The 24,009-nt window shown below is 37.9% G+C and overlaps 1 protein-coding gene and 1 pseudogene across 1 annotated transcript in view; one reads left to right on the top strand and one right to left on the bottom strand.

Annotated features, from left to right (window-relative positions):
- Nucleotides 1–3,236: 3,236 nt before the first annotated feature.
- LOC143663088 (small ribosomal subunit protein eS6 pseudogene) lies at nt 3,237–5,642 on the bottom strand (annotated as a pseudogene).
- Nucleotides 5,643–7,520: 1,878 nt separating this feature from the next.
- The window catches only part of DHX15 (DEAH-box helicase 15), a 62,346-nt gene continuing 45,857 nt past the window's right edge, over nt 7,521–24,009 (top strand). The window contains exons 1-3 of the mRNA XM_077136513.1: nt 7,521–7,774; nt 15,204–15,630; nt 20,445–20,638. Coding sequence (XP_076992628.1) covers nt 7,704–7,774; nt 15,204–15,630; nt 20,445–20,638 — 692 coding nt within the window. The 5' untranslated portion in view covers nt 7,521–7,703. The remainder of the gene's footprint in view (nt 7,775–15,203; nt 15,631–20,444; nt 20,639–24,009) is intronic.

Raw genomic sequence — 24,009 nt, 5'->3', positions numbered from 1 at the left:
ATGTAAAAGAAAGATCTTCACACATTGTGTCCACTATCATATGTTTATCTACAAGCCTCTACCCCAGACCTTGTTGTCTCCCAATTTTCCAAGCTTTCTCCTTCTAGCCCTCTGACTTTAGCTAGTCAAGTTACTTGGCACTGCCCATGAGTTCATGTGAATTCTAACTTCTACCCACTTCTCTTTCCACACAAAATGGATGACCAAGTGCATTGCCCAAGAGGAGAATTTCCTCTCATCACCATCTTTCAAAGCCATCCTTAGTGGAGCTGCAGGGCAGCTACTGGCTATTTCCATCTTGTACCAACATACTGAGCTGAGCCATTTGTGAATAAAGCTCATACTTTTTTCTCTTTCATCAACTGATTATCAAGAACTATGCAGCCATAGATGTGAGCTGAGCAGTGGTGCACTGGTAAATATTTAACAACCAGTTTCCGAAAAGGAAAAAAGCCCTCATTTGTAGCATTTGCTAATTCCTGTGGTGTACATACTTATTCCAAGGTGGCTTTCAGTCTACCACTATGACATCAACTGACTTGCAAACACCTGAAAATTTAACAATTGGCTCTCGTAAGCTGGAACAAACTGGCTCCAGCAACCCACTGGAGCTGAGGAAGAAGTGCTGTGCAAGCATGGTAGTTGATATGGGCTACTTGTTCATTGTTGATGCCCTCTGGTTTTATTTATCCTAGATATACCACTTCCATCTTATGATGGGTTGCAGCTAGGTCCACCTCACCTTATGACTTGGTGGGTCTGGGAGAACTAGTTCATTTTAAGCAGTTCTGTTTCGTGGTCATTTTAAATTCCATGGTGATGCATTTCACTCTATCAGGGACTGGTAGCCCACTGAGGGTTCTTTTTGATCCAGAACCCTAATGATATTCCCCCATTAGAACTTTCTATAAAATCTATATGACATCTTTTCCCACCACAGATACCCCTAATACCATAAGGTCTGCTGGGTTGTGTGATCCAAGAGCTCAGTTGCTTGCTCTACACCCTGAATCTGCTACGAAGCCCTTTCTTGAAAATAGGCTTCTTCCCATGTCACTTGGTATGTGAATTGGAGCAGTACTTTTGGTCTGGAATATATTGCCTCCAGAACCTAAAGACATCTACCAGGAAGGTACTGTGCAGTTTTTGCTCATGATGGGAGCTTACAAGATGCATTCATTTCTCCTCTACTTTGGAGAGGATATCCCAGAATGCCCAAGATTACTGGCTGCTAAAACATTACTTATGTGACCTGTTTAAGGTTTATGTCCCTCAAAAATATGCATGGAGTTTTTTTAATAGAGTGCATGTGAATTAACAAAACCTCTAACCTCCTAGCTATATTTTCTTTATTTGGCCCAAGTAGCATGATGTCATCAATTTACTGGACCAGTGTGATATTCTGCAGGATATTTGGTCGGTCTGTCTCTTCAAACTATATTATAACATAGCCCTGGGCAAGACTTTAAATTGTTTCTGATCCTCTTTTTAATCTTTCTTTATTGTAGAATATAGCATATATACAAAGCAAAGAAAGAAAAAAGCAATAGTTTTCAAAGCACTCTTCAACAAGTAGCTACAGGACAGATCCCAGAATTTGTCATGGGCTACCATACTATCATCTCAGATTTTTTCCTTCTAGCTGCTCCAGAACACTGGAAGCAAGAAGGAATATATATATTAATATTTTTATTGTGAACAATAAACAGACATACAAACATTATTGTTTTGTTTTCGTTTTGTATTTGAGAACCCAGTTATTTTATTTTTAATCCAATCAGTTGAAGGCTTTTAAGGTAGAAGAGAGAATTTTCATTTCTTCTTCAGCCAGCCAGCCTCTCCTGTAGAGTTCGTCAAGGAACTTCTTCTTGAGTATTGTATTCCATGGCTGGTTTCTCTTGTTGCACTAGTCACACTCTCATTTCTTGGCTCATTTAATTTTTTAAAAATATTTTTATTGTAAACAACAAACAAACATACAAACATTCTTGACATACAAACATTCGTGACATGGTTACAATCAATGGCTCACAATATCATCACATAGGTGTATATTCATCACCATGTCTTATCTTCTTTTTGATAGAGATAGAAAAAGAGTGGATTTTACAGATCAATAGCCATAGCATGTATCCAAGTCCATATTAACCTGCTCTAGCAAAGATACCACACTTGTTGGAAGCTGAGACTATTATTTGGCTAGGTTTGTGATAGTCCATTGCCCTCCTTCAGGATCTGTCTAGTTTTTATGGAGACCAGACTGGTAAATCAACTGGGGGGTATGATGGGGAATACCACCCATCTATCTTTTGGGTCTTCAAGGGATGCACTTATTTTTAACCTTTTTTCTCCAGGTTGTTTTTATAACTTTTCTGTTCATTGCATCCTTCCTCTCCCCTCCTTTTCTGCCTTTTCTGGTTTTAATTGAACACTTTATAGGATTCTGTTTTATCTCTTCTCTTAGCATATCAACTATACTTCTTTCTCAAATTCCTTGGTAGACACCCTTGAATTTTCAGTATACATTTTAAACTAATTTAAGTCTGCTTTCAAATAATATTGTGCCATTTAATGTGTAGTACAGGTACCTTATAAGGGAATATCTCCAATTCCTCCCTCCCATTCCTGATAACAGTGCTGTCGTTCACTTCACTTATCCATATTCTATAATCACTCAGTGCAGTTTTACTGAAAAAAACTATTACTGTTTAGATCATTAAGAATGAGAAAAATAAAAGATTTTACCTTCATAACTGTTTCTTTAATGTTCTTCCTTTCTTTATGTAGGTTCAAGTTCACTATCTACATCATTGTCCTTCTCCCAGAAGAACTTTTAATATTTTTTTTTTTTGCAAGATAGGTCTGTTAGAAGTGGATTCTCTCAGTTTTTATTTAACTAAGAGATCTTCATATCTCCTCTATTCTTTTCATATCTCCTCTATTTTGAAGGATACTTTTGCTAAATATAGGGTTTTTCTCCTGTCAAACTTTATTTCATTCCACTCTTTTCTTGCTTGCCTAGTTTCTGATGTGAAATCTGCTGCAAGCCTTGTCCTTGTTTCTCTCTATTTTTTTCTCTGACTTCTTTCATGATTTTCTCTGTCTTTGCTTTTCTGCGATTTGAATATGATATGCCTTGCTGTTTATTTCTGGTATTTATCTTGTGTGATGTTTTCTGAGCTTCCTGATTTTGTGATTTGGTGTCTCTCATTAATTTTAAAAAGTTCTCAGCCATTATAACTTCAAATATTTCTTCTTTTCCTTCTGGTACTCCCAGTATGTATATATCCCACTTTGAAATTGTTCCATAGTTCTTGGATATTCTGTTCTGTCTTATTCATTCTTTTTTCTCTTTGCATTTCAGTTTGGGAGGTTTTCATTGACCTATTTCCAAGTTCACCGATTCTTTTCTTAGGCATATCCCATTTTCCAATGAGCCCATCAAAGGCATTCTTCATTTCTATTGCAATGTTTTTGTTTTCTAGAATTTCCGTTAGCTTTTCTTCTAGAGTTTCTAACTTTCTACATATATTACCCATCTGTTCTTGCATGTTGTCTACTTTTTCCACTAGCACGCTTGTCGTACTCATAGTTGTTTTAAATTTCTTGTCTGATAACTCTAAATTCCTGAGTCTGCCTGTAATGTTTGCTTTTTCTCTTCAGACTGTTTTTTTTCTTGCCTTTTAGCATGCCTCATAATTTTTTGTTGAAAACTAGCATAATGTATTGGGTAATAGGAATTGAACTAAAAAGGCCTTAAGCTAAAGTGTGAGGGGTTTTTGTTTCTTAATATCCGATCTTATTTATTTGTAACACTTAGAAAATCTTATTTTGGACTGGACTCAGTCTTAGAAGCTCTCAGAGAGGACAGCCTCCATCTCTTGGCAATCTGTTCCTGGCATTTTTCTTTGGCCTCCTTCATTTTCTTGGCCAAAAAGCTTAGCATATTCTGTAGCCTCTTCCTTATTTTTCTTAGTAAGCTGTTTCTTCAGGACAATATGTCAGCTGATGCTTGTTGCAGGACACATGGAGTAATGTTGACTCTTGGGTGCTTTGGTCTGGGTTTCTTACCTTCTTTGTTCAGGGGCATTCTCGTAACATAATGGTGGACATTATCTTCTTTAGAGAGAATGAAAAGTTTGCAGATTCTGCTGGCTTTTTTGGGCCGCAGGAGACAAGGCACAGTAGTATCAGTCAGTCCAGAAATTTCCTTCTCTCCTTTTCTTACAATAACCAAGTTGAGAACACCTAGATTGGCATCCACAATGCAACCCTGAACAGATTTGTGCTTTCTTTCTCCAATTCTCCTTGGTCTATAACAGGAGTGCCCCTTCCTCAGTAAAAGGTGGACATGGCCATGGGTCAAGACACCCTGCTATATGGGGAAACTTTGTCGTTTCCTTCACTGAATCAGATGACATAACCCTTCCACTCTTTGCCCAGAGCGTCAGCAGCAACTTCTGTGGTCATTTGCTTCTCATAAAAGGTACATAGTTTGCGTTTATCGTCCATTTCAGTGAGCTTCTGGCAGCCAGTGGCTGGGAAGATGTTCGATTTCATGCTGAGGCAGTTGACTGCCTCCTGAGGTGCCACAGAAAAAGAGTTAAAGTGTGAGATTTTATGTTAATTTGGCTATGTGTGGGGCTGTGTTTGATGTTTGCTGTGGCTGTAGGTGACAGAGGTTTCAAATTTCTCAGGTGTCCTTGTTTAGTCTCCACTGTTGATTTCTGATCTTACCTAAGAACTATTTTTAATATGGAATTTGCACCTTGCAGTCTTTTCAGCTGTAGCCCACTCTTGTAAACCCTGCAGATGTGATGAGAAGGGGTTGTGAAGGTAGAGTATTCTATAATATTACTATTAAATCTCAGTCTTTAAAGTGTCTGTGTCACTGAGCTGGGAACTTTACAAGTGTTTCTTAGCTCCCTTCCCCCCTTAGGTAAAACAGGAAGGTTAGAGAGGGCTTCAGAGGGAGAAATACCTTATCTTAGCTGAGATAAGGTTCTGGTTAAGCCTTGTCCCTGAAGAGTAGGCCCCTGTTATGGAGAAAGATCTGGGCATATTTCATCATGGTTACTCTTCCCTGACCCTGCCAGAGTCACAAGGCCTCTTTCTTGGCTCTTCATTGTGATAACCTGGAATGTTACTGGAGATAAAACCCATGGAAATGTCAGGGCTCTCCTGAGAGTGAAGTCTTCAGGAATTTCTTACTCTCAAATTAATCCACACTCAGCCTCTAGCAATTTTCCAAAATTACAATTTAGGTTTTCTACCAGTGGTTCCAGTGGCTTCTACTCTAGGTAAACGAATCTAGGCTGTCACTCTTTGAATTTGCCCATTCCTCCTGATTTCAAGGTGGTGGTTGACACTGCAGACTCAATTTCTAATGGGTTCAAGAAAAATCATTAATTTTCAGTTTGCTCAGCTTTTTCTTCTGGTAAAGATGGAGTAATGACTTCAAGCTCTTAACGGTTGGAGCTGAAATCAGAAATCCCTCCCCAGGTTGTTTTTGGTTTAGTATCTTGGCTGGGATGGAGGAGGAACAGTTTCATAAGCACCCACGTGGCTTTCCCCACTATTATAGCTCTCTTACTTCTTACAGGTCAAGAATTCAAGATGTGGGTTGTGCAAACTATCAAGGACATCTATTCTAAGCATATATTTAGAGATCGGTAACATGAAAGCTGGGTGGGTATGAGAACACAGTGTACCTACTGTGAGCTGGGTCTGAGACAGACTTCCATGCAAGACTCTTATATGCTCTCACTACCATATGCATGCAATAACACTCTGGGTGTCACAGTATATCAGTGTTGATTCAGATTCCATATTCAATTGTCCCTGAAATATTCGTCCTTTCCCTGGCATGGCTACCTAATTAAATGGCCTGCGGGAAAGGACTGGGGGAATCGTTTCTGTGTACAACTTGTTATGGTGTTACAGCGTCCTTTCTCCTGGGGATCCAGCCTTTCCTTCAGTCAATGTATTCCAGGTCCAAACTTTGGTTCAGGTTCAGAAATTGAGCAAGGGATCATGACTTTTTAGTGGGGAAACTACTGTCAATATCTTGATCAACCACTCTTGATTTACTTTGGTTGTACAGATTGAGGACTTCCTTTGATTGATGCCCACCTATTAGCTCTAGGCACGCCTTATTTTATTTATTGTCCCTATGACCTCTGTGGTTTAGGCCCCCTTGTCTGTCACTCCTACCTTGTAGCATCCACCTAGGTTCTGATGTCTAAGTGCCACCATGTGACCTCCAAGTTATGTGGTGCTAACATCCTTCCTGCTCTCAGGGAGCCCAGTTCTGTATTGGGATCTTCCACGATTAGCCCTAGACTATAGAGAAAGCCACCACTGAATTTCTGAGTGGAGCTGGTGGCTTTCCCACCAGTGCATTCTTTATTGATGTGGTAGGCAATGTATCCTTTGAACTCTGTGGAATATATTCATTTGCTGGGTTTTCTGGCCTTAGTAACTATTTCACTCTGGCATACTTAGGGCTTTTGCTTAGGTTGTTTCCTCTGCCTGGAACACTTTTCTCCCACTTTGGCTAATTCATATCCATTTTTAGGTCTTCTTTGTTAATGTCACTTTCTTAGAGAGATCTTTCTTAACCCTCTCAGTCTAGATGAGGGACACTGGTTATATGCTCTCATAACATTTGTCATCTTTAGTGGGCCTCCTTACCACTCACCACAGCTTTAAGGACAGAATTATTTATGTGCTTAGCTGTTTAATGTCTGTCTCTCCCTTTCTGATAACCGTAAAAAGTGAGTTATCTTGCTGTACCAATTTGCTATTCCTTTAGCGAAATGGCTGTGCGATTTTGAGTATGCTTCTAAACTTCCCCACCCCCACCTCAGGCTTTAGCTTCTACATCTATAAAACAACACTCATCTTGCAGGATAACTGCAAGAATGAGAGATAGAGAGATGATTAATTCTGTGGCAAGCACAGAATATGCATTTAGGGAAAAAATGCGAATTATCCCCTTACTGCCACTTTCCTCTATTACAGCAAAATGTCTATAGGTCAAACACACGTTGCCTGTGCTGGGTAAAGAAAGGGAAAAATGGACCATAGCAAGCCATGACATTTTCTTATCTCAATTTCCTCACTGCAATTAAGAGTATGTGGTGCAGAGGCTGCAAGTTCTAGCTTTGGAGTTATAAAGAGTTGCTTTCCGATCTTGATTCTGCCACTAATTGTGTGATCTTGGTTAGTGTCTCGTCTTCCCTAGATCTGTTTCCCAGGCAAGGTTAAAACAAACGGGTAGGATTTTCCAACTAGGACTAGACTGTCCTCGTACAGAGGGGGATGGGAAGTCTGATGCAGCGAGTAAAGACCTCCGGTGGCTTCACAGAACGAAGAAGGCGCAGGGAAAGTAGACGACGGGGTATGGGAAGAGAAAGCAAACCATTGAGGTGGCAGGCGGAGCCTAGGTTGCCGCCTCTGGGAGGCGGGCGCGCGCACCACGCATACACGCATAGCACGCACGCCGCGGAGGCGCGCGCGCAGGCCCAGCCCTCGTCGCCGCCGCCATTTTAGCTCCTGGTTCCGGCCGCACGGTGTAAGCTGTTGTAGCGGGAGGGGTGGGGGTCCTTGAGAGTTAAGTAGCTGTCCTCGACTGCGCCGTTACAGCCGCCAGCTTCTTCTTTTTCTCTTGTTTCGTAACTGCCCCATCAGAGTGTGCGAAGATGTCCAAACGGCACCGATTGGACCTGGGGGAGGATTACCCCTCCGGCAAGAAGCGTGCGGGGACCGATGGGTAAGTCAGGCCAGCGGCGCGAGGCAGAGGCTCGGGCTTTGTTGGGGTCGCGGCGGGCCGGCGCGGAGCGGGCCAGAGCCGGCCAGGCCGAGCGGGCCCGGGAGCCCTAGCCTTTGTTTCTTTATGAGCTCGACTTACCAGCGGCGGGTCAGTGGGAGCCGCGCCACTCCCAGCGTTCGGCCCGACAAGGGCGCGGGGGGAATGTGTGTGTGTCTGGGCCGCCGCCCGGCCTTGTTGGGTGGGGATGGAGGCCTGTTGTGGCCACGAGAGCGCCTCCTCTGCCGGGTCGAACCGAGCGAGTCATTTCGAAGGGGGCGGGAGGGAACTGCAGACCTCGTGGCCTCGGTTCTTGGGTAAGGCCTGGAGCTGAGGGGTGGGGGGAGGGTGCGGCGGGAGAATTCCCTTCCAAGGGCATTAGGTAATTCTCAGGCAGAAGGGTCGGGGAGAGGGCCTTTGGGGTGGGGGTGGGGAGGCAGTTGGATGCTGAGGGAAGGGAGAGGCGGAGGGTGGGAAGTGAGAGAAGCGCGTGGGTTCTTGTGTAGGCTGGGATGGGGGTGGCGGGAGTTGAGTGTGAGGCGTGTAGCCGAGGAGTTCTCAGGGGAGGGAGAGTGGAGGGCCTGTGGTGAGAAAGGAAAATGTCGTGTATACCTGGCGGGCTGGGAAGGCTTGTGGGACCGAGAAGGCTGCAGTTCACAGTTTGGCGGGAGAGAGCGTGCCTCGGTCCATTCAAACACTTCGAAGTAGATAACTAGGCAAACTTCCGCTCTCTGCTAACCCTCCCGCCATCTCCTTTATTTCCTGCTTTAGTTATTGGGCATCCAAAGGGCGTAGGAATTAGAAGGCATTCTTTTTTCCTGTGAGTTCTTATTTGTCGATGTTTTCTTCTCCTTTCCTAAGAGGGTTTTGTAATACGGAGACCCTTTTGAAAAAATGGTTTTTGTATTATGGCAAAATACCGCTCGGGAGTTAGTTTGAGGGTTGAAATACTTACAGACTCATCATGTTTCTACCTACTTTAATTTGCGTTTTCTTAAAGGTACATAAGAATTTAACAATAAACTTTAGCAATTGCATCAGAGTTATTACTTGTCTTGTGTGTTTTCATTCCCGAAGTACCAAAATGTATTTTTAGATAATTCACGCAAAACCACGAAAGCCTGACATACAAATACTTTGCATAATTTTGTAATTTTACTGTATGTGTGCACAGAATTACTGTCAAGTTATCTATATAGTTTTTGTGAATTTTTGTTAATCCGAAGCCTTGACCTGGATTGGTTGCCAGGTATACTGGGAAGGAACAGATGCATATATTTATGTTAGTGTGTATGTCCACTAACATAAGGTAAGAGTACTTTTTGGTGTCTTCCCATATATTGAATTTCGAAAGCAGAAGTATGTCGTATTTTAATCTTGTATATTCTTTAGTTTACAGCATTAGACATAAGTTTTCATTCCCCCTTGTCTACAGTCCTTCCCACCCGGAAGGAAAACACTAAAACTTTAGCATATTTGAGCCTAAGTTCACAGACTCTTAGACCTGATTGGGGCTTTAGATATATAGTGTTATCTGCTGTAGAAAAACACTAAAACTTTAGCATATTTGAGCCTAAGTTCACAGACTCTTAGACCTGATTGGGGCTTTAGATATATAGTGTTATCTGCTCTACTCAAGGGATGAGAAATCGAGACCCAGAGTAAAGGTGGCTTTTGCAAGTTTGCACAGCTGGATCCAGCACCCCGACCTTTCATTTTTACTCTTCACCTGTTGCTTTTTTCATTACACCGCACAGCCTATGGTTGTAGTTTAACCATTATGGTCTACTTTAATGACATTTATAATGGGTTGGTAAAGTAGGGAACACTTGGTTCTTGATGCCTCTGAAGCAAAAATAAATTGCTTATCATCTGGCTTGTGTCTCACGAGTTTTCACATTGGAGCAAGACATTTATACTGGGAAGGAACAGATGCATGTATTTATATTGGTGTGTATGTGCACTGTTTAAAATGCTTTCCTTGAGGTTAGTGGTTCCACGGTTTGTACAAAATGGGTATCTTTAATAAAAATGCCTACTGTTTGGGCCTATGTTTGTGACCTTATGATTCCCCTGTATAGTGTTTAACGTCTACGTGTAGATGAAAAAGAATTAAACTTTTGAATAATGCCTAAATTCTAAGAAACAAATTCTGGAGGGCAGTTTTTATACTTAAAGATCTCATTCTTTAGAAATGTGTTTACAGTGTTTTTAGTGCTCAGAATTTTTTCACACTTGGTAATTTTTAAAAAAATCACTTTTATTGACTGTCTTTCCAAATGCTAACCTGCAATTTTTTTTAAAGCCCTGATAGCATAAGTGGTGATATCTGAGAGTATAGGCTTGCCAATGTTTTGAGCTCCACTGAGCAACAACAGGACTGTCCCACTTCTCCAGTTCTGGTAAGGAAGGGTAATTTGGTGGGAGATTCGTGCTCATATTCATGCTCCCAAACTATATATGACTTTTTCTCTATTTGAATCTTGAGGTCAGAGAAGTTGCAGGTTTATTTTACATACTCGGGCGTTGTTCCTTTTTCTATCATTCCACAGAATTTTCTATATAGAATTATTACCAAAAAAGATAGTTTCCTGTTTAAGTATAGAAAAATGCTTTTTGAAAATGGGGATATTTTTCACTTTGATTTTAGTTTCTGATACTATTTCTGCATAAGAGCATTTCCTTTTAATTGTAGAAAAGTGGATCCTTATACTAAAAATATGATAGCATAATATAGAATACATATTGTGCACTTGATCCTGTTTTAAGTGCTTTATAGGTACAAACACGTTTTCACTACATTCTGTTGTAGATGAGGTTAAGTAGCTTATTCCAGGCAACACAAAAAGTGTCCATACCTAGGGGTATAGAGAAAAAGGCATAAAAAAAAAAAATCCCTGAAAGCCCATCCCTAGCTTATCCTTTGATCAAAATTTTTTTTGATCTCTGTATATTTACTCACAAATACATGATATCAGTGCGATCTTGTGAGTCATTTTGTGGTTCATTTTTTTTCCCACTCCAAAATGTCATGAACTAAAGATACACATTATCTTTTTCACTGGCTGCATATTATTCCAATTGCAAAGATGTATCATAATGTATTTCCTCTTAAATCATGTTGAGGTAATTTTCCAGCCTTCATTATTTTAAATGGAAAAGTATGATGAACTTCCTTACTAACGTATATATTTGCACACACACTTATGGTTACCAGTTACTAGAAGCGAGATTGCCAAATCGAAAGCAGTGCTTATTTAAAATAAAGTTTAATGATCAATTTTCATTTTCGTTGGCAGTGCCTGTTCTGTATAGCATTTTAATATTGTGTTGCAAGTTTTTAAAAAATTTATTTATTAATTAAAAAAAACAATAAAACAACATGCATAATCAGTAATTCACAATATCATCACTTAGTTGCATATCCATCATTTCTTAGAATATTTGCATTAATTCAGAAAAAAATAAAAAGACAATAGAAAAAGAAGTAGAACGAACACAGGAAAGAAAAAAAAAAGATTATACTTACCATACCCCTTACCCCTTGCTTTCATTGATCACTAGCATTTCAAACTAAATTTATTTTAACATTTGTTCCCCTTATTATTTATTTTTATTCCATATGTTCTACTCCTTTGTTGACAAGATAGATAAAAGGAGCATCAGACACAAGGTTTTCACAATCCCACAGTCACATTGTGACAGCTGTATCATTATTCAATCATCCGCAAGAAACATGGCTACTGGAACACAGCACTACATTTTCAGGCAGTTCCCTTCAACCTCTCCATTACATCTTGAATAACAAGATGATATCTACTTGATGCATAAGAATAACCTCCAGGATAACCTCTCAACTCTGTTTGGAATCTCTCAGCCATTGACACTGTCTCATTTCCCTCTTCCGCCTTTTGGTCGAGAAGTTTTTCCCAATCCCTTGATGCTAAGTCTCAGCTCATTCTAGGGTTTTTCTCAATCCCTTGATGCTGAGTCTCAGCTCATTCTAGGGTTTTTCTCAATCCCTTGATGCTGAGTCTCAGCTCATTCCAGGATCTCTGTCCCACGTTGCCAGGAAGGTCCACACCCCTGGGAGTCATGTCCCACGCAGAGAGGGGGAGGGTGGTGAGACTGCTCGTTGTGTTGGCTGCAGAGAGAGGCCACATCTGAGCAATGAAAGAGGCTCTCTTGGGGTTGACTCTTAGGCCTAAATTTTAAGTAGACTTGACCTATCCTTTGTGGGGTTAAGTTTCATATGAACAAACCCCAAGACGGGGCTCTGCCTATAGTTTTGGTTGTCCACACTGCTTGTGAGAATATCGAGAATTCAACTTGGGGAAGTTGAATTTCTCCCCATTCTCACCACTCCCCGAAGGGGGCTTTGCAGATGCTTTTCCACTCACTGATCGAATCATTCTGGGATTCATCGGGGCATCACTCTGGACAAACCAGCAAAATCTCATGTCCTACCTGAGATTCCAAGTACTTATGGCGTTCAATCAAACTATCTACCTAGGTTATATTAGGAAATGCAAAAAAACTTTCATGGTGGCTAATAATATGGGGTATTTATTATGTGCTAGGCATCTCTGTATTAACTAATTTAATTTTTGCGATACCCCGAAAGTCAGTTGTAATAGCCACATTGTATAAAGAAGGTTGAGCTGAGACAGACTATAGGACTATGTGCTTGACAACTGTCATATTGTGTTTCTATTCCTGTTGATATTGTGGCTAAGTGATTATAAACAGTTTTTTTGTGTGTGTGTGCTTGGACAGGTTCTGGGAATCGAACCCAGGTCTCTGGCATGGCAGGTGAAAATTCTGCCATTGTGCCACCATTGCGCTGCCATTAATCGTAGTTTTAATATTAGGTATTTTTAAAGTATTGTACCTCAATTAGTAAAACGAAACTCCTTTATAAGTGACTATTTTAAAAGGAAAACATGTATACTTACAATAGTGGGTATATGATTATGAAGCAGGGGCTTGAGCCCCACTTAACTGCATCTTTATATATCTGGCCCCACTGAAGGTAGATGATTTGAACCATAGACAGCACTTCTAGGTGATTGAAGTTTGTCTTATGCTTTCTCTCTGTTACCTTCTTAGTTTAACTTGAGATTATTTTATTAATACTTTTCACTTTGCAAATTAGTAAATTGAGACTGTATCTTGCTCGTGATTGTGCAACTGTGATCCCAGTGCTAGCTTACCGTTACATCACAGCTACCCACCTTTGTTGGTCAGCAGCTACACTTTATGTTTTCAGAAGATACTGTATGCTTCCTGTGCTGTAGCTATTTTTGTTAGTGAAGTTTTTGATGAAATGGATCCTTGAGAAATCTTTGTTAATACAGGTATTACCATAAAAAGCAAGGCAATATGATTAATCATATTGTTCCCTCACCCCAGGTTTGAAGGGTTAGGTCCAAATCTTAAGTACCTGGTATTGTACTAGACTTAGAGCATGAGTTCATTAAGCTTTTTTTTTGTGCCCACCGACATCTCCCTTTCACAGTGGAGTAATAGGAATTGTTTTCTTCAGCTGTTTGAGTTTAAACCCTGTGACATCATTTTGGCCTTCATTTTTGTTTGGACCCCCTTTAACACTTCTTTTTAAGATCTGTGTTCCATGATCTTTAAAATGCCTAGTCTTGGGGCCATTCATGGCTAATTTCTATGTGCCCTATCATAAGTTAGTCTTCATTTGCATTGTTGGACAATATTAATGCTTATTTAATGAATAAGTACCTTAAACCAGAGACAGCATGAGGACAGCAAAGATTGGTTAAGGTTGAACACATATGTCAAAGATAGGACAGCACTCATGCTTTGAATTGTGAGACTTCATTTTATGTTTATTAGGATTTCTTTGGGTTCTTGTTCTTTTTGTTTGTTTTGTTACCTTTCTTTTTATGCCAGATGTAAAGAGAGACTTCATTCAGTTCTACTTAGTATGTCCTGTGATTCTGTAAAAGGTGAACACTAGAATGGTAGAAGGGAGGGTCACTTTACTTATGTAATCTATGTAATTATTTGTATAATCATGCAGTTGGCAAGGATATGTTCAGATGTGATTGGTTAGTTTACCATTTCTGTATTTGGGGAGCCATCGTAACTCATATTGGATTTAGCAATTTACTGTATGCCCACCAAGGGGAGTTACTATTGCCTATCTGATGTACCATTATGTCTCATTATAGAGAATGAATGCTCTTTCCTGCTCTGCTAGTAATACTTGGCAAAGCAAATTTCTACTCTTTTTGTGTGCCATGTATAAGGAACAAAGATGTGTGTTTAGGGACTCTGTCATAGCTATCATGTTGTCTGTTTCAGGTTTGGGTCCAAATACCTTCTGGCAAGTCTGTTAATTATAAGACTGGTACTAATGGATTAGTAGAATGAACAAGCATAGACTACTTTTACATGATCGTATTAGGGCCATCTCTAGTAATTGAAAGTAAATATTAGAATTGACCGTTTAAAATTGACCTCAACTAATTTTAGTATAGTGACCACTTGCATGATTTTAACGTTTCAAACAATGCAATGTTCAGTGAAGCTTGTTTTTGATTTGGCTTTGATTCATTTTATGGCTGACCAAGGTACTTAGATTTGCAAAGCACTTCCAATATTTACTATTGCTGTTACATGCAAGAATGAGAAGTGAAAACAGGAGAATAAAGTTTTAATTTTAGTTTTAGATCATAAAGCAATATATGCTCATTAAACAAAATTGGGAAAATGCTGAGAAGTATATAAGAAAAAACTCCACCAAGAATCCTAACGTTTATATTAACATAGTTGAAATACTGATGCATGTAAAATATTGTAATATGCTTCCTGCACGTAGCATTGCAACAAAACATTTTTCCTTGGCAAATAAATGAATATTAACATAATCTATGAGAAATAGATTGTACGAGAAAGTGTTGGGCAAAACCACTATGTACTATAACAAAGCTGAGGTATTAGGGTCCAGTAGCAGTTTCTACTACATTTTGAATATAATTTTAGTGCAAAAAATACCTCCTCACAAACTTGGAGAATCTTGAAAAAATTGTTATCATCCTTAGACTTGGACTTTCCGTAACTTCTGTCTTAGGAAGGAATTTCACTTACAGGAGACCGAGTCTTGTTATCTCAGTTGGAAGTTTAAGGTGGTTCCTTAAAATAATTTGAGGTATCATCAAGGAAGGAAAAGATATTTATGGGCAGGACAAGAGAATTCTTCATTTTAAGTTTTTTCATTATTTCTGATAGGTGTAATGCATCATGTTATAATGGTTTGTTTCTTCAGTTTTTGGATATTTAGGCTCTTTTTTATGACTGTAATGCTGCTATGACATTTTTGCATAGAATTTAGATTTGAATTCTCAATTTTTACTTTTAGGAAGGATCGAGATCGTGACCGGGATCGTGAAGATCGGTCTAAAGATCGAGACCGAGAACGTGATAGAGGAGATAGAGAGCGGGAGAGAGAGAAGGAGAAGGAGAAGGAATTGCGAGCTTCGACTAATGCTATGCTCATCAGTGCTGGATTGCCGCCTTTAAAAGCGTCTCATTCAGCTCACTCAACCCACTCGGCACATTCAACACATTCTGCTCATTCAGCACACGCTGGACATGCAGGACACACATCACTTCCACAATGCATTAATCCATTCACCAACTTACCCCATACTCCTCGATACTATGACATTCTAAAGAAACGGCTTCAACTCCCCGTTTGGGAATACAAGGATAGATTTACAGATATTCTAGTGAGACATCAGTCCTTTGTACTGGTTGGTGAGACTGGGTCTGGTAAGACAACACAGGTGAGTTATTATATTCTTGTACATAATTTAATAATATTAGACATTTTATGTTTCCCAGATGTTGCTTCTTTGATCGAGGTGGTCATTACCATTATTATATGTCTTGTAGAACATGAGTAATAGTTGCTTTGATGTTTAGCACTTTTTAATGACTTCCACTCTGGGAAGTCCTTTAGGGAGTTACCAAGCTTCCTCGAGTCTGTAGGGGGAAGGGATATTGCTGAGTTGTTTGTTTTTTTTCCTTTCTATTTTGGTGCCTCAGGTATGGCAGGGTGATGTTTACCCATCCATTTTTGGCTGTAGGACAGTACAGATTTGGGATTGTAAGGTTTTCCGTGCTTGTGTGGAGAGATCTGAGCCGTTGGAGTGTTCCTGTGTGGTGGTTTTATTTTTTGTTTTTTTTTTTGTCGTTTGTTTCATCTTTAGAAAATTTTTTAAACCATGTGAATATTACTTTTCAAAAAATGAGAGAGTTAAAAGACGTATAGTAAGCTCTCCTTACCCATACCTTTGTCTATGTAGTTATACCTCTACACATATAGAATCAATGTCCTGTTTGTAATATAGCTAGGAAATTGTTAAAACATGCATTTGCCATTATTTACTGGGCCCTGTTAATGGACATGTATGCTGTTTCTAATGGTCATTTGCATAGGTGAGTTTATCTGTAGGATAAATGACCAGAAGTGGAATCATTTATAATTGTGATACATTGAATAATGAATAGTCGTCCATAGGTAGTGAATCAGTTTACCCTCCCATGAGTATGTATGAGAATATTTGTGTTCAGTAATCATACTTAACTTGTGTTTTTTCAAATCTGATAGAAAAAAAGTAGTGTAGTTTTCAGTCTGCATTTTCTTGGCTATGAGTAAGTGTAATTTTCATATGCTTGAGTCTGAAGCAGCAGTTAAAATTTTCTTTTTATTACAAAAGTAATAGTCCTGGGTATTGTTGAAAATGTAGAATTAAAGAAGTGTTGAAATGGATCTTATAATTACTCATCTTGCCATACAGAGATAATTATTAATATGTTGTGTTGCCTTCTGGCCTATTTTCCATATTTATATATCCATGATACATGTTCATTATTTGAACATGCCACATATACAATTTTCCATTTTTCTAGTAACATTTGTCACAAATCTTTACCAATTTAGGTATTTCAGGGAGATATTTTGAAGGATGCTATAGCAGCCAAACCAGGAAGCTTTTATTAAAGGCTGACCCTTAGTGAGTACAGTTTTTTTTTGAGGAAAAATTCAGTTATGTTGGGAAGTGAAACTGTTGGTTTGCAATTTGGGAATTAAAGAAATACTCAAAAGGACACAATTCCAAACTTACTAATATTATAGTATTTTTGATAATTATTTCAAGTGGTTTATTCAGTGTGAAATACTGAAGAGTATTAACAGAACCTATTTAATTAGCACTTGGGTAAAGCCAGCACTGTGTATTTTATATATATTAATTTATTTAAGCTTTTCAAACAAATCTGCAAAGAAGATGTTAATCACCATTTTCAGATGAGCAAAATAAAACAGATTTATAAGGCTCTTAGAAAGGTTTCTTAGGTTGCCTTGGATTGCATAAGTTAGAGATTTACGTGGTTTCAATGTTTAAAATGTCCCTTTGTCATACACAGTTTTATTTATTTCATACTGCTGCACTTGTCTGTTATGGTCAACCTTATTTCTAAGATGAGTTTGTTTATTAACAGTGTAGAAGAAGGTCAGGTCAACTAAAAGTGAGAGGTTTGTGATGATTTAGATTAATATTTGGCTTTTTTTGATACTTGGGATGCTTGGATACTTTTGGGGGGTTTGAAAGAAAACAGAACAGCCTAAATAGTGAATTTTGCCCAAGTGCTTTTTGTCATGCTCTTAAGCCTTGACTCAAAACCATTAATAATCAGCCAGTTTTTTTAGTATCAAAACAAAGCCCTCAAAGCAAAACCTAAGATTTTCATTTTACTTAGACCATTGTAAAGCTGTTTTACAGTACAATTTTGTATGCACATAAGTATATGAAACTGATGCTAGTTCAGGTAAAGGGACAGCAAGAGCAAGATAGTTCAGAGAGAGGCAAACATCGTATGCCCTGGCCAGTGTATGAAGAGGGAGATAGGGCTGGTGAGACTGCAATAGTATGTTGGGCCTTAATACATTTTGCTGTGGATCCAGGAGCTATAAGAGCTTTTTAAGAGTGACAGGGAATTTTAAAAGTATGTCCTATACGTAGTGAAGATGTTGATGACAGGCCATTTAAGAGGTCACGACAAAACTTTATGACTCTGAAAAGACCAGTAGGACTTGATTAGAAAAGTTACAACTTACTGAGTAAGAGAATGTGGGAGGAATTAAAGCTGTTTGGGGGAAGATAGGAAATGGATGTTTTTGGACTTGTTGAATTTGGAATACTAATAAAATATTCATTCTTCAGTAGAGATAATCACTAGGTCAGGGACGAGAGCTACATTTAGGATTGGCATTGATGTATATATAGAATTTGAAGTCAGTAGAATAAGTAAGACCTGTCAGGATAATGTATAAAGCAAGAAGGCTAGAGGGCTGAAGATCAGTAATGAGGAAGATGATCTCCAGTGGAAGAAGGGACGAAGCTCGAAGGCCAGTGGAAGAAGGGACGAAGCTCGAAGGGAGGAATAGCTTTGCAACTGATCTGTGATTTGAACAAGCTAGCATGTATCAGGACCCGTTTCCCATCTTTATTGCTATTCTCCCTAGAAATGTGGATAGATAGAGACACTTGAAAGTCCTTGAAATCTTTTCATGCGTACATGAGGTCTTAGGATTTTCTTTATATGTTTTAAGCAAAAGAACTTCTACATTAGAGATCTGTAAGACATTGCACTCTAACTGAATTTTTTTGGAGTGGCTCTGGAAAATATTTTTCATGAAATGCTGTTTATGTTGACATAGAATGGGGTTTGTTATGAATTAATACATACTTTAGCAGTTTCTCAGTTTTAGTTTTAATTTTTAATGTAGTAAATCTACTAGCTCTTTGGTGTCCTTGGTTATTATAAGAGTTGGTGAACTGCTGCCTTAACCAAAACTGTTCATGGCTTGTTTTTAAAATGGAGTAAGCTATCCATTGCACTATAGCAAATTCTAAGTGAATATTTTTTAAATTTCATTTTGCTTGGGCTTCTAAAGTACCTTTTGCCCTTGTAAGAAGGTTGCTGAAATGGGATGTATAAAGCTTTGCTAAAAACTATGTCGCCTGTGATTGTGAGTCTGTAGCCCTACGGAGATCATGCTGTTTAGTTGAGTATTTTTGTTCATTGAAGATTTTGAACCTGCTAAAGATATTATGTTTATTTCCATGGGCTGCAGTAACAAAGTACCACAAACTTGATGTCTTAAGACAAGAGGAATTTTTCTCTCACCACTCTAGAGGCTAGCAGTCTAAAATCAATGTGTTGGCAATGCTGTGCTCCCTCTGAAGGCCCTAGGGAAGAATCTTTGCTTCCTTCAGCTCTTGATGGCTTCTGGCATTCCTTGGTTTGTGACAGTATAACTCCACTCTCTGCCTCTCTGCCTTTATATGGTCATTCCTCCTGTTGTGTGTCTCCTTTGTGTTTCCTCTTTAAGAATACTGATCATTTTATTTAGGGCCCACCCTAATCTAGTAAGACCTTATCTTAACTGTGTTGCAAAGACCCTATTTCCATATAAGGACACCTTCTGAGGTGTTCCCAGTGGAATTTTTGGAGGGGACTCTTCAACCCATTATAGATAGGCATTAGGTTTGTAGAGAGACAGTATAATGGTTTTTTCCTTCCCCCTTCATATATATATTTTTTTTCAGTAAAAATTTGCTTATCCCAAAATTGCAGAAGTAAACTGAATGAAATATAGTGTTAGTGCAGTGACTAATATTTTTTATGAGATGTTGTAGAAACACTATAGGAGAAGCCATGTTTTCTGTAGTATTAGAATCTGATTGTCTTTTGTCGACTGATCAATACTCAATCTTACCCTTACTGTAGCAGTAGATTCTTACTTTTAGTGTGGTGGACCCTAGTAGTTTTCCTATGATGTTTTCCAATTAAATGACTGGAGAAGGGCCGTGAATGAGAAGATCTTAGCTTTTATTGATCCTGGGACAGGGAGGGAATGCACCGTCATCATGGTAACCAACTGTGTTCCTGCCCATCCTCCTCTCTTTAAGGAAATACTGTTGGTGCTTCCTCTCTTGCTTCTATTCTTCTAGTTCTCGTTGAATTTGAGATTGGCAATTACTGATTTCTAAGATGGTATCGAAGCTGTTGCCAGTGTGTATTCCTCTACTGAAAGAATGAAAATACAAGGATTAGATGCTAGGAGTTTACTGGTCTAACCAAATTTGAATTGAATAAAAAGATGCATATGCTTTCATTAAAAGATGGATATGATTTCTATTTTTACGTGCATTTGTGTAACTCGAAATTGTATAGACATTTTAAAAGTAATAATTTCTTAGAATATTTTTGGAAACTTAACATTTATTGTAAAGTTAGAAGTTGGATGTTTTTCTTCAACGCATAGGGAAATACTTGACGATGGTGTAATTCCTCCTGTAGACCATATTCAGCATAGCCTCAGTAGACCTAGCCCACTCAACACACTTACAGCATAACAGTGTTATACATGACCTTTTCCTTGGCTTATGTTATAGATTTGAGACATAAATATTTCTGTCATGTGCCTAATTGAATCTTGTTATAAATTTTGGAATGAGATAGCACACTTCATGTTAAATATATTTGATATATTTAACAGAATTAATGTAAATGTGAAATTATTTGATAGATTCCACAGTGGTGTGTGGAGTACATGCGATCATTACCGGGACCCAAGAGAGGAGTTGCCTGTACCCAACCCAGGAGAGTGGCTGCAATGAGTGTGGCTCAGAGAGTTGCTGATGAAATGGATGTGATGTTGGGCCAGGAAGTTGGTTATTCCATTCGATTTGAAGACTGCAGTAGTGCAAAAACCATTCTTAAGTAAGTACTAAACTATGCTTAAAAATGGACACTTTTCTTTTTTCTGTTTTTAGTTTTCTGTCACTAGGTAGAGAATATTGCTAGTACACCGGAAGTTATGTAGGAGTCCAAAGTAGACCTTTTTATACTTACAGATGACTTTAAACATGAATTATGTTTTTGGTAGAAATACTTATCATTGTTCAGTAGAAATTGAAATCCAGAGATCAGATTTTAATAACTTAGTGCTGTATCTTAGGTGAAACATTATGGGTAATATGAAAGTGTGGTTTTAGTAGAAGCACTTTGATACATCATTTAAATGTGGTAGAAAATAAAGTGATGTAGACATCTAATTTTAGAAAGAATAATGTGTGAGATGGTATATAATTTATTTGGGGAAGAGGGCTTTTAATATTAATTATACAGTTATTATTATGCAGGCATTGTGAGCTAAAAGGAGGAATCTTTTATTCTGTAGGTTTCCTCTCAAGGTCCTGGTTCTGCTTTATTCTAGTTGTGGCATTGAGTCTTTTAACTTTTCTAATTTTTATTCTTCATCTTACACTTATATTCTGCCTAAGTTGTGATACATGTAACCTGGTGGTAATTCTTTTGAAAATCTTATTTCCCTCTTGTTGCTTCTGCTTATTGTGTATTTGACATTTAAATCATGTAAAAAATGATTTCTTTGTCACTATGCAGTTTTCTCCCTGAGTTTTTAAAAGATAATTTTAGAACAAAGCATTATATGGGCAGTTCATGAGTCTTTGGCAAAGGTGAATACAGAGTTATAGGATAAAAGAGACAACTCCCATTTATAATTTGATTTTTTTAACTGTACTTTATAGACATTTTCAAGTGATATAGAAGTAGTAGTATAATGAACTCCATGTATTTATCACCCATCTTTAACTGTGGCCAATCTTTCATGCATACCCCAAACCTTTTCCACTGTCCCTTATTTTAAAGCAAATTCTGTGTGTCATATCATTTCATTTGAAAATACTTTAGTGTTTGTATCTCTAAAAGATATGGTTTCTTTAAATATAACTATGATATCACAACTTTAATTAGCTTAAAATATGCAGTCATTCTTCAAGTTTCATGTTTTTCTAAGTTTTTGATATGTCTGTTTTATTGGAACTTCATGTTAAGGAATTCAGAATTACATTTAATAGCAATTGAACTTAAATAAAATGTTTAAGTCAACTTATCTTTGATTTAATGAAGCATGTTTTTGGCTTAATCTTCTTTTCATTGAATACACCTTTTAGTTTATAATACATTATTGGTCACTTGTAATTACAACGTAATCTACAAAAGTTATTCCACAGCTCGTGATTTTAAGCTGTTTTAAAAAGCAGATGTCATGGACTGGAGGATAATAAAGGGCAGATTTTAGCCATTTTTAGGAGGAATAATTTCATTATTCTGACGTTTGATTCACTGTATATTGAATTTTTCTTGGTAAGCCATGGGAATAGAGTTTGGGAATCATACAACGAAAGGGTTATGAGATATTTGAGTGTGTAGTAGAAAATGGAAAAAGGTTAGGCTTTCAAAAGGTGTATGCTTGTGAAAGATTTTGGTTCAGTTATAGCGAGTAAAAAGTGGTTTATATAAAAATAGCTTTTATAGCTCAGAGTGATAGTATTTTTGGCAATCTGATGTTTTCTTATGGAATGGTTCCAAGAGGTTATAACCAAACTTTTGAAAAAAAAAAACAGGAACAAAAAACGTGCCAGACAGGGTAAGCTTATTGGAATTTCTCTTAGAAAAAGGGTATAGTTTCAAGGTTGACTCTTCCATTTAATAGTAAGGGCCTAGTTGTAATTTTAACTTATGAGAGTTTGTTTTCATATGCCCTAGGATATATTTTGTGTAGTCATCTCTCAACACATTTTTTTTGGGGGGGGGGTCTAGATGTTAAAAATATCTAAAAGCCTTTTTTATTGGGCAGGAAGAGTGAACATAGTAGACTCTATGACTACCATTCATTAGATGTTTCATATATTGATATAAAATGATTATGCATCTATTGTGTAGCTAGGAATAGTCTTTAGATTTTACCATAGATGAATGGTGATGAAGACTAACTTCAAAGGCTCAGAATTTAACCATATCCTGCCTAGTATGCTCTTGTCACTAAATAGAAATTATTAAAGAAGTTGAAGAGTATTTTAGCTAAATTATTTTGTCTTTAAATCTTCCTTACAGAAATTAAGGAACAGGAGGTAAGTTTCTTCTGTATTTGGGACACACATTCTGGTTCAAAAGTGCTGATTTGTTGCATAAATACTAGGTTCTAGGTCTTATGTTTGCAGATAACTCATTATATAAGTTAATGCACATTCTATTTGACAGCCTTAAAAACCATCCACTCCCAATGGGACAAGTTTGTAAACCCAAACGGTTTACAAAGCCACTGCTGAATGGTTTTTATATTGTTGCATATTGACTTGTTAACCCCTCACCTCCCACCCCCTTTTTGTTTTTGGTGAAGCATTCCTTTTGTGGTATATGTTCCTATTGTTGTCTTGGAATGGAAGTCATGAAAAAAACTAATGAGGTAGGCAAGATAAACTGAAAATATCTAAATTCGTTTTGATATAGGGAAGAAACTGATGATGGTTCTTAGTGTAGCATTTTTGCAATGGGTTTTAAGAACTGTGTTTTCTGTGGTTGGAGTTGTAGCAATTAATAAAACAATTGTTCTTCCTCAGTTTTTTTGAGGAAGAAATGTTTCCTGGGGATGAAAACAATTTGATAGTCTTGTACCTGTAGAATTTGATTGAAATTAATTTGATAGCTATTTTCACTGTTGTTTTAGGTGATAGTATTCCCATTTTGTTTTTTTCTGAAGCTTCAGAATTCCTGAGGTAATTTAATATTGAAAGAATCCAATTATTTATACAAGTAATGCTTAATCAGTCAACTCATAATTAAGTATCTTCTGTATATTGGAAAGTGCTGCATATAGTTGTAAAAAGTAATATGGTCCTTGTATATCAGATGAAAACAAAATTTCTAATTGTGATTGGTCTTCTTAAAGAGAATACTGGGTTTATGTGCAAGTGTGATACGAGAATTCATTTTGGATTGGAAAAAATAGAAAAGTCAATTGATTTGGCAGTTGACTTTCTAAAGGAAGTCAACATTTCCATACCACATTCTTTTGAGATGTTATAGAACTGGTTTATATAGACGGTATGGGTGATTCAAAGATTGGTTTCTCTATCTTTTTAGCCTAATTGACCGTACATTCTTTGGAAACAGAGCTTATGTATACACTTGCCTTGCACATAGAACCTACCTTTTTTTTCAATTGGAGGAGATAGAAGGGGCAGCAGAAATGTGAAATTCGTCTGCCATCGCAGTTTAGAGCATGG

The sequence above is a fragment of the Tamandua tetradactyla genome, chromosome 19, assembly GCF_023851605.1.
Source record: "Tamandua tetradactyla isolate mTamTet1 chromosome 19, mTamTet1.pri, whole genome shotgun sequence".
NCBI lineage: Eukaryota > Metazoa > Chordata > Mammalia > Pilosa > Myrmecophagidae > Tamandua > Tamandua tetradactyla.
Note: the sequence above shows the minus strand (reverse complement) of the source record. Positions and strands in the feature narration are given on the sequence as shown.